Raw genomic sequence first — 10,902 nt, 5'->3', positions numbered from 1 at the left:
ACCCTCCTGAACACCACCTGGGCCACAGTTCCACATGCAGCATTGAGTGTCCTCCACCACCACTCCTGATCAACCTTTGCAACCCTCTGCACCCTAATACACAAGCAGCATCTTCCCAGATAGGTTTATTCCATACTGCAAGGAGTGTTAGCTGACTCCAAGGAAGAACATGAAGCAAAGCAAAGGGCCAAGACTCTTCTGGGAGTCTTGCTCCAGAAAAGATGTATGTGAACTGGAGGTCCTCAGTCTGGAGGACAGAAGGATTTTGCCTACTGTTAACTTCTTTAGAAGGCTATAAGGGGGACATAGGCCTGGAAACCTCACAGGAAGAAAGTTTCCTAACAGTTTTTGCTATTTCCTGCCATGCAGAAAGCAAGCAGAGCCCAGGTTCTCACTTGGCTTCTTCAGGCCTTCATAGTTGGTACAAACTCAGTTGGACAGGAAAAAGCATTTATCATGCCCAGAACTTCATTCCACCACCCACAGAGGTAATGCAGTTCAAAAAAAGTGATGCAAATTAAGCCAACATTTCACTAAATTGCTTAAAGAAAGAATTAAAAATAGAGAACTAAAACCACTTCTGTCATGACAGGTGTTTATCTCACCTAGCACACTCCTAGTGCACCCTCTTGGACTTGGAGAGGAGCTCAAGCACTCTCCAGCTTGCCAAATAAGATCTGACAGCCTATACTGACTTTTTTCCTGCTTTGAATGTCAACAAAAAAGTTACTTGGATGCCTTAAAAAAAAAAAAAATTTGCAAGGCCAGTGCCTACGCTGCAGTATACTACCTTGTCTGAAGTCAACCAACCAACAGAGAGATGAAGGTACAACTTTCCAACAGACTTAAGTGCAGAAGCATCAGGTCACTATGTCCAAACACCACAGGACAGTGTTATCCAATCCCAGGGCTGTGCCCAAGCCAACGTGCTCCTTCTTTAGCCTGGACATGTCCAGAAACATCATAGAAGAAAGGACTATAATTATGATTTCCAGGTCTACCCAGAGGCAGATGACAGGAATGTTTCATCACCTCACGCAGTCTCATGATGATCTGCAATACACGAGTACTGTGCAGTCATGTAGGGTCAAGCACAGCTTGTTTGTGTTTTTCCAGATTGCCACATACCCAAGGCACCTTGCTGTGAGCCGAGTTTAACCACTGGTGGTGAGGTTCTGCAAAGGGCACAAAGACTGAGCCTCAAGCGCTAAAAGAAAAAAATAATCATAAACAACCGCTGCTGCAGCTCACAGACCAAGCCTGGAGAGCAAAATACAGAGCTAGCAGCCAGAAAATGCGATGACACAAACCACCCTGAGCAAGTCAAGGACTGACCACCTGTAAGGCATCTAGAACATCTGGGGTATGAATCGACTCTGGGTTCATGTATTGATCTACCACCATAATAATTCTAGCCACAGGAGGTGCCTCAAAGTTACATTTGACATATATATTCTCTGGAGAGCATCCTGGAGGCCATCGGATCTGACACCATCCTTCACAAAGGCGGAAGTGTCAGAAAACACAGCACTAATAATGTGAGACTACTCACCATTGGTGCTCCACGGTGACCTATAATGGCTGGCCTTGGTCCCAGAGCCTTCTTCTCCATTATGCAAGGGGACGAGATGGTGAGGGGGACGAGGTAAAGTGCAACTACAACTGCGAGGTATGCAGTGAACATCAGCATCTGAGAAGCTGAGATGGAAAGAGAGATAAAGTGCTGGTGAAAATGATGGTCTTGACTTACTCACACCACAGAACCAAAGCCTAGACACCTTCATCCTCCTCCAGAAAAGAGACTTGTCTACACCCTTTTTCCCTAGTATCACAGCAAGATCTGTAGGAAAAGCATATTCTACTTTAAAAAAAAAAATCTCCCCGAGCTAAAGAAGTCCTGAGGGGGGTTTTCACTTCATTTTATACTGGGGAAACAAGAAGTAAAGCAAATTGCTTTAAGTCCTAGCAACATAGCCCAAAACACTGCTGATTTCCAGTCCTTTGGGTGGGACAGCACCCAATTTTTCCCTGCCTGACAGCAGAAATACATCACCAATTAAACATATCTATAAACAAGCCATGGCACCATGTGGGTGTGTTTAATATCGCTTGTGTTTAAATTGGTGGTTCACCAACACCACCCGTTCCACTTCAACTGCTTCCACATCAAGACCTGTGCCAGCCAGAACTGAGTTCATATACAATAATGTTTTCCTGATTAAGCTGGCCATGTTTAAGTCCTCGGATTGTGATGGTGCTGCACTCCCTGAGGTCTCTGCAAGCAACTATATGACAGGATCAGCAAATGCAGCAGAGGGTGTTGGCTGCAAGGCTTGGGGCAGATGAGCTGTCCTGCCTCCCACGCCATGCCTTGGCTGCCACCTCTGACCACCAATGACTTCTCACAAAGTCCAAAGTCTCTGGGAATCTTTCAAAGGTGCTGACAGCGCAACAGAAACACTCCTTGTACCAACACACATGCGTTCCTTACAAAGGACAACAGGCACCTTTGAACTCCTGAGCTATTTGGAGTCACTTGAAACCACAGATATTAAAGAAAAAGACTTCATTTTTAAATTTTTAAATTATTATTTATTTTTCAAACTCATTAATGCTTTGGAACTTGAGGGAGAACCTCTCCCTCCCAAAAAACCAAACAGCTTTAAAACAAATATTTGCAATGGATGCTAGATGGAGAACGCGGGTATTTTTAGGGGAAGGACAGAACAGCCCAGCCCTAGTCCTGACCACAGCCCATCTGGTTTCACACACTAATAAGCTGCTTATTGCTTCCAGCATCTAATAGCCTCATTCAAACATGTTCCCACAAACCAGAAAGTAACACTAGTAACTTTGCCAGCTAATTTTTCCTCCTCTCTGGAAGAGATGTCCGTCACCCACAGAGCACTCAAGGAACTGAATGGCATCTTGCTAAGTGAGCTCACGCCATGTCCGAGCCATAAAGGTTCAGCGCCCTGGAGTAGTCCATTACCAGCATCAAAGCCTCCAGACAGACACAGGATGTGATCCTGGCCCAATTCTTGCTCACCCCAGAAACACCACACACCAAACATGCTTTTAATTGTCAGCAAAGTCCCAGGTGGTGCAAAGAATCTGGTTCCTTCCTTTCCAATACTGCAGTTTAGGGATTAAACACCTCAGATCGAGACTAAAGGTAAGCACCACATGAAAAACATGGACTAAATTGAAAACAGGTAGATTTAGATTAGATATCATGAAAAAAATTCTTCACAAAGAGGGTGCTGAGGCACTTCTGCCCAGAGAAGTTGTGGATGCCCCATCCCTGGAAGTCTTCAAGGCCAGGCCGGATGAGGCCTTGTGCAGCCTTGTCTGGTGAAAGATGTCCCTGCCCATGGCAGGGGGGTTGGAACTGGATGGTCTTTAAGGTCCCTTCCAACCCAAACCATTCTATGATTCCAAATATTTGTGTCATTGGACTGCACCCACAAGAAAAGGATGCCCCAGTATGGGTCACAGACCATGTGAAATTGGAGCTGAAGACCTCACCCAACCACGGATATGTTGAAACTGAGACCACGCACAAAAAACCTGGAATGAAATATAAGCAAAGCACACGCTGTTCAATTTGAGGTCAGATGGTTTGTGTGGAAGCGGCTCTCCTGGTGACCACCCAAACTAAGCAAGCAGGACAGCCAAATCTCCCATTTTCTACAATGTGACAACATGAATGACAACAGTTGGATGCAAGCCTTTCTTCCCCATTCCTCCTGCTCTTAGGGACCACACCAGCCTAGTTTGAGCTCCTGGAAGAGGGCATTTTTCACACTACTGTTTGCTCTTCCAGGGCTACTTTCTGTCCAGTGTTTTCTGTATGACCTCAGAAGCAAGTTATAAAAACAAGCTACTGCCTTTTAAAACACTGTAGCTGTTCAAGAAACTTCTGTTCTCCAGGTTTGGAACAAGTAGCATGGGAGGAACAAAAACAAACAAAAAAAACCCCAACCAGTTGTAAATCTGTGGAGTAGAAAAGCCAGTTGCCAAAAATTGTCACATGCCTCAAAGAAATTACAAGACTGCTGCACCAATGATTGCAGCTGCACCAGTTATTTCCAAAAGACTGTTATTAGTGAGTAAAATCTTATTTTCCCATTACAAGCAACTGTAGGTTCTCACAGAAGTTTCTTCTCTTCCATTTTTAACAGCACCATGTAAAGCATATCTGCACCAAAAAGCCTGTAAACTCCTCCATGTAAGATGCCTGCCACAAGTAAAATGACCCTGAAATAAATTTAAGATTAAATAGCACAGAAGATACTAATGTTTTTCCTTAAAAAGAAAAAAAAAAATCCAAAACCAAACGACACCTCAGGAGCAGAAACAGAAGCGAAACACCTTCTTGGATTATTAAAAAAACAACATTAAAATTTTAAACAAACAAACAAAACCCCCCATGTTTGCAAGGAACTGAGCTACAAAAGTGTAAGGAATTCAGTAGGAGCACATGCAATCTCAGCTCTAGGCGTAACCACAAATCCTCCCTCAGCTGGCAACCTAATTACATGCTGGGACATATTTAAGAAGAACCAGGTACAGCTTTATTGGCATATTTATAAATTAAGGCAGAGCAATTCTTTCTTTGAAAGGCCTCTCTGGATATCAAAATTTTTCCATCTTCAGACACCATTTCCTCATTCTTAACTCCCGCTTCTTGGAAGTCTTTCGCAAGTGCTGCCAAATCCCTCCAGGGCTTGCATTTTGCTGCAGGTTAAATACCAATTAAAATAATTTTTCTGGAGCTGGCAAAAATGTCTGAGAACATCCATGAACGCCCTGAAGAAAAACACTTCTCAAGGCACAGAAGGACCAAAACATTTCTCAAGAAAACCTGGAGGAACAGCTCGGGCTAGGGAGAGCCCACGGCAATGACGTGGGATGAGGAAGAGCACAGAAGAGGAAAGGAACATCAGCAAGAACTGGGTTCAGCATGTCCTTCACCACTCGCATTTCTTAGACCTTCGACTGCGTTTACGTGCATTGAGGAAGCACCTAACCATCAGAGGACCAGACCTCTACCGAGCCCTCTGTTTGCTACTGCATCACAAGCAGCAAGTCCATGAAGGTTTTCAAAAGCCAGATACACCTAGAAATGCAGGCGAACAAGAGCCAAGGAGCTGGGGGAAGGTAGCAGGTCTTACAAGATCCAGAGAACATCACTGCACGTTCGCTGCAGAGGGTGCAGTCACGTTTTCTAAAGGAGATTGAATCTGGATGCTTTTATTCACTGCATTATTGAAAATAGCTCTTTCACCTCCAACTCTGGCACGCTTCCAATCACAGAGCTTGAAAATAGCTCTTTCACCTCCAACCCTGGCATGCTCCCGATCTCAGAGGAGCATCTGTGGAATCTGGATGCATCCCCAGACCAGATTTACCCACTCCAGTTTCAGCCAGGTTACTCTAAGAAAACATCCACCTCCCCACTGTGGCTGAGCTGGAGGAGGTTGAGCCCTGGGAAGGAACCAGTACTGCCTCCTGCCAGCTGGTTCCCAACGGGAGGACCCAACCCCGGGACAGTCACCAACCAGCCCCTGACCACCATGCAAGGACACGATTGGTACTCACTGGCTTTCTCCGTTCGTGCAAACTGCCCCGCTATCAACCACGACAGGGCTGTGACCGCCACCAGCGCTCCTATGTGCAAGAAAGGGGCTGTGGCCTGCAGGACATAAGGAGAGAAAAAGTGATTACAAACACCTCAGCACCTTGCAAATTCATTGATCTTGCAGGCTCCATAGTGCATCAGACCACTCTGTTTCCAATCAGGTTTTGCACCATTCCTACATCAAGGTCTTGCATCTCTTTTGGCCATTTCTTCTTCCTAGTGTTGCCTTTGGCATTCAGGCCACTATGAGGTCAAAGCAGGAAAGCTCTAACCCCCTTTTTCACAGAATCATAGAATGGTTTGGGTTGGAAGAGACCTTAAAGATCATCTAATTCCACCCCCCTGCGATGGGTAGGGACACCTTCCACTAGACCAGGTTGCTCCAAGCCTCATCCAGCCTGGCCTTGGACACTTCCAGGGATGGGGCATCCACAGCTTCTCTGGGCAACCTGTTCCAGTGCCTCCTCACCTTCTCCAGGAAGAATTTCTTCCCAATGTCCAACCTAAATCTCCCTTCTTTCCCTCTGATTCGGGGAGACCCCCTCTGCAGTTCTGCCTCCAGCTCTGGGGCCCCCAGCAGCAGCAGGACACAGAACTGTCGGAGCGAGTCCAGGGGAGGCCAGAGAGATGCTCCAAGGGCTGCAGCCCTTCTGCCATGGGAACAAGCTGGGAGAGTTGGGGGTGTTCAGCCTGGAGAAGGGAAGGTTCCAGGGCAACGTTATAGCACCTTCCAGTGCCTGAAGAGGCCAACCAAAAAGACAGGGACAGACTTTTTAGCAGGGCCTGTAGCAATAGGACAAGGGTTAATGGTTTAAACTAAAAGAGAGGACATTCAGACTAAATTTAAGGATGAAATTTTTTTTACAATAAGGGTGGTGAGGCACTGGCACATGTTGCCCAGAGAGGTTAGAGATGCCCCATACCTGGAAACATTCAAGGTCAGGCTGGAGGGGCTCTGAGCAACCTGGTCTAGTGGAAGATGCCACTGGTCATGCCAGGGGGATTGGACCAGATGACCTTTAAAGGTCCATTCCAACACAAATTATTCTGTGACTCTAGGAACACACCAGACTCTGTATCACCACAAGAGAAAGTCTGAGATGGATCCTCTGAGTCATGCTTTTGTTCTCCAATTGCCTGCTTATATCTTTAAAAATGATGAAAAGGGAAGTACTTCTGAGAAATGTTAGTCACTTGTGTGAATGTTATTTTTTCCCCCCTTGTATTTGCGTATATTTGCGTACTTCCAAACATACAGCAGTGACCCCAGTAAAATCTCTCAAGCCTTTCATGGACAATTTTTTTTTAACCCTTTTTTTGAGGAAGAGGAAAAAAATAAATAGAGAGCAGGTCTATCAACAGTTTGTAACTATCTTCCTCTAACACTCATATAGCCCTGCAGCATACAAGTCTTTATTAAAATAGGACCGGAGTACAGAAGTTGAATTCTTTTTAGATATGCATAAATTTACATGCAATATAAAAAGAAACCCAGAGTACTCCTCCCAGAAGAGGAGAACTGGGTTCTCCTGGGAACTAGAACTCTCCTAGAACTGGGAAGAGTGTGATGCTTTAGGCCTGGGCACTAACATCCAGAGCATTCCTAGTCAAATCAAGTGGAGGAATTGCTCTCTCCACCCAGCAACTGAGTCACATTTAGCTTCAGTATTTTCCACCTCTAACGCTGCAGCCAAATCCTGGTTAGACTCTAAACTACAGAGCCAAGGAGATGGAGACAAAGTGGTTGTCTTCAAAGCCAGGCTGGATGAGCCTTGGAGCAACCTGGTCTAGTGGAAGGTGTCCCTGCCCACGGGAGGGGGGTTGGAACTCGATGATCTTTAAGGTCCCTTCCAACCCAAACCATCCTATGATTCTATGATACGGTGACCTTGAGGGCTCCATGGGAGTTTTGCTGCTCATCACCAAGATTTCAATTCTGGGAGTGATAAACATCCAGTAATGGTTTTATACAACAGACAGACAAACTCCATGACATGTAGCTGCACTGACCCCTTTCTCCACTCAGAGAAACATCCCGTAGACAACTTACTTGCAGTGAAATAAATACCATCTCCCATTCGTCATCCCAAAGCTGTGCTATCGATGACATGGTCACCACGGTAGTTACCAAGGTTGTCATCAGGCCAATCTGCAAAAAATGAAAGTATTTACACACTGGAGCCTATCATTACTATAGAAGTTATACAGATTGGGAAACAGAGAAAAAAATGTTTTACGCAATAAATGGCCTAAAACAACTACCCTTAGGACCCAAAGGCAAGAGGTTGGGCTTGTGTGCTGTCCCAGTATAACCTCCCCTTTCCATCACTGAAGACAACGCTGAGCTAGATAGTCCTAGGAGGGCACATCTCATGGAAGATCTTTCCCTTTCCTCACACAGTGGCCCATGGTATGGAAAGATCAGGTGATTTGCCTTGACAACAAACTGGATCAGAAACAGCTTAAATACATATTGGGTTCTGCCAGGCAACTTCAGATGATGATCCCGTATTCCCCTGGTCCTGCTGCAACAGCCTGTGATGCACCAGTGCTACGGGAGGTTCGTGAACTTCGCTCAAGTTGACTCTCCAATGCTTCTGTTCAGGGATAAAACTTGAACACACCCAACAGACAACAAACATTGAACATCTCAGTAAAGGGTGAACATCCTGTGCATCCTTATCACTAAGCAACCATCTCTGAGGTGGTTCAGCACAACTTTGTTCAGGGATGTGACTGAACCTGGGTCTGAAATGGCAACAACTGTGCAGTCAGCATCCAAGCCATGTCATCTGAGCAGTTACAAAGGATATTGCAGCTTGAGAAAAGGCTCTGCATGACTGGCTAAACCGAGATGGCAGAGTAAGACCCAATCCACCAGTCACTTCCTCTAGCCTCCCTGTCCCTCCACATGGAAGCACTCAGAAGTCTGAGCAGAGCAGTCAAAAAGAAAATGTCACCTCCATTTTGAAGGTTAAAAGTTCAAATCATCAGAAACTGCCATAGAAATACCTCTATCTGTAAAGACCTAAAATCTGGGCTGTCTGTCAAAAAGTAGTTCACCATCCTCCGCCTCTCCATCTGCTGTCTCTGTCTCTGCTGTACCGTGTGCCTGCTGCATTAAAAGGATGCTGCTGGTCTGTGTCTCCAGCTCATGTACTGTCTAGATCTGAAATCTGTGTGGGAGACTTGGGCAGAAAAGACCAACTGATAAATAACTGAACTAATCATTTAGGATGCACAGGACATCTCTAAACTGATTTCAGATTTACTTCATATCTTAGACAAGCAAAAAAGCCCCACACATTCCCAATGTTTACTGAAATCCCTTTTGTTCACTAGAACAGGGTTTATCCTTCTAGGTTAGCCCTCGGTTCCCACCTCCTGTTACTCTTCTGGTTGCCCACAGACCGACCTGCCAGCAGCACAAGTGTCCATAGGAGAGCAGTGGCTCATCCTGAGCCCCCAGCTTTTGGGAAACATGTACAAAGCATATGGGCAGCAGAAAGGGAGAGATCCAGCTGCCCCAGGTTGTAGAATCATAAAATCTTTTAGGTTGGAAAAGCCCTTTAAGCCCATCCAGTCCAACCGTGAACCCCACACTGCTCATCCCACTACTGACGCATCTCCCTGAGCACCTCGGCCACACAGCTCTGAAACCCCTCCCGGGGTGGTGACTCCCCCCTCTCTGGGCAGCACATTCCAGTGCCTGGCAGCCCTTCCTGGGAAGAGTATCGCCAAGCCAAGAGGCTGCATTCAAACCCCTTCTAACCCTAACCAACCCGTATCTACATATCCAAGGAAGGATGGGATTCACTTGCTTATTTAAAAGACGCCTTCCTGCTACCTACAACAGCAAGCCACACTACTTCGAGATATTGCCTCATTAAAGACTCTGAACTAATAAAGCACAAAGCAACATGAACCACTGCACTTTGCCATGGGGCCTTGCATGTGGCTGTCATTCTACTCCCCCAGCCTGTGGTCAGACCTTTGGGCCGCCTGCCAGAGCGCAACACCAGCACACAACCCGAAAGGAATCTACTTTTCATCCATTCAATATCCCCCCGAAGCTGAACTCCAAATTGGCAGCAACAGAAGACCGTCAACTAGATTTCCTCAGTACAGCCCTAACTCCCCTCGAAGTCACTTCCCTGTGTGGCACATAGAATCATAGAATCACAGAATGGTTTGGGTTGGAAGGGACCTTAAAGATCATCTAGTTCCAACCCCCCTGCCATGGGCAGGGACACCTTCCACTAGACCAGGTTGCTCAAAGCCACATCCAGCCTGGCCTTGAAGACATCCAGGGATGGGGCATCCACAACATCTCCGGGCAACCTGTTCCAGTGCCTCCCCACCCTCTCACCCTCACCACTTGTGAGGACACAAGTGTATACCCATTTCACCATTTCCTCCTCCCATCAGCTCCAATCTATTGCTTCTTTCCCTCCCCTGTGCGCCTCCAACTTGGCTTCTGATCCACAGCTCTTTTTGTAGGATTACAGAAGAAAAATTGGAAGGAATCATGTTATTTGCACATACCAGCCACGTGCTTTAGTCTGTATTTGAAGGTAATTAACAGCATAGCTGCAGAGAGAATATTAACTTAATCCAGCCTCTTATCTCAACCTCCTTCAAAAGCCAAGGGAGGTGTGGGAAGAGAGAGACAGAACACCACATCTGAGGTGATGAAAGGTGGACTCTTTTGGAAGAGGAGAAGAAAGGGTGGGTTTCTGTAGGCAAGAACTAACTGATCTCCACCAACACATTCCTCTTCTGGACTTACTCATCCAAACCCACCAGCCACCTGGAGCATGTCTGAAAAAATACCATTTCCCCCGATAAAGAAACATATGTTAGACTCAAGAATCAACAATTTGTTTTCCAGTAGCACTCAGACAGCCTCCGCCCCCTCTTTGCATTGCAACCCCTCCCCCTGAGGAAGCATAATTTCTATCATTTCCGGGCGGGGGGAAGATGGGGGACATCTGTGCTCTCCCTGTTCTTGGGGGTGGTACATCTGTTCAGGCTCTGAAGCTGCAAGGCCGTGTCACATGCAGAACAACCAGTTTCGGGAGGAACTGTGTACGGTCACATTCAGGACTGGTCCATTAATTACCTATTAGCAGATTGCCAGTTACAACTGAATCCTGCCAAGGCGTTTTCTTTGGCACCGTCTCTCCTCACAGCTTGCTACATACCCTTCCTATCCCCTTCTGTGCTCCAAACACCAGATTTGCATTTTCTCTTATATT

General features: G+C 46.2%; 1 protein-coding gene across 1 annotated transcript in view; it reads right to left on the bottom strand.

Moving 5' to 3' along the window:
- Nucleotides 1-10,902, bottom strand: part of GDPD5 (glycerophosphodiester phosphodiesterase domain containing 5) — a gene marked incomplete at its 5' end in the record, with an annotated part of 43,768 nt that overhangs the window by 31,516 nt on the left and 1,350 nt on the right. The window contains 3 exons of the mRNA XM_010159185.1: nucleotides 1,553-1,698; nucleotides 5,605-5,698; nucleotides 7,695-7,793. Coding sequence (XP_010157487.1) covers nucleotides 1,553-1,698; nucleotides 5,605-5,698; nucleotides 7,695-7,793 — 339 coding nt within the window. The remainder of the gene's footprint in view (nucleotides 1-1,552; nucleotides 1,699-5,604; nucleotides 5,699-7,694; nucleotides 7,794-10,902) is intronic.

The sequence above is a fragment of the Eurypyga helias genome, unplaced genomic scaffold, assembly GCF_000690775.1.
Source record: "Eurypyga helias isolate BGI_N326 unplaced genomic scaffold, ASM69077v1 scaffold4669, whole genome shotgun sequence".
Classification (NCBI taxonomy): Eukaryota; Metazoa; Chordata; class Aves; order Eurypygiformes; family Eurypygidae; genus Eurypyga; species Eurypyga helias.
The sequence above is the reverse complement of the archived record's forward strand: the minus strand, read 5'-3'. Positions and strand labels throughout refer to the sequence as shown.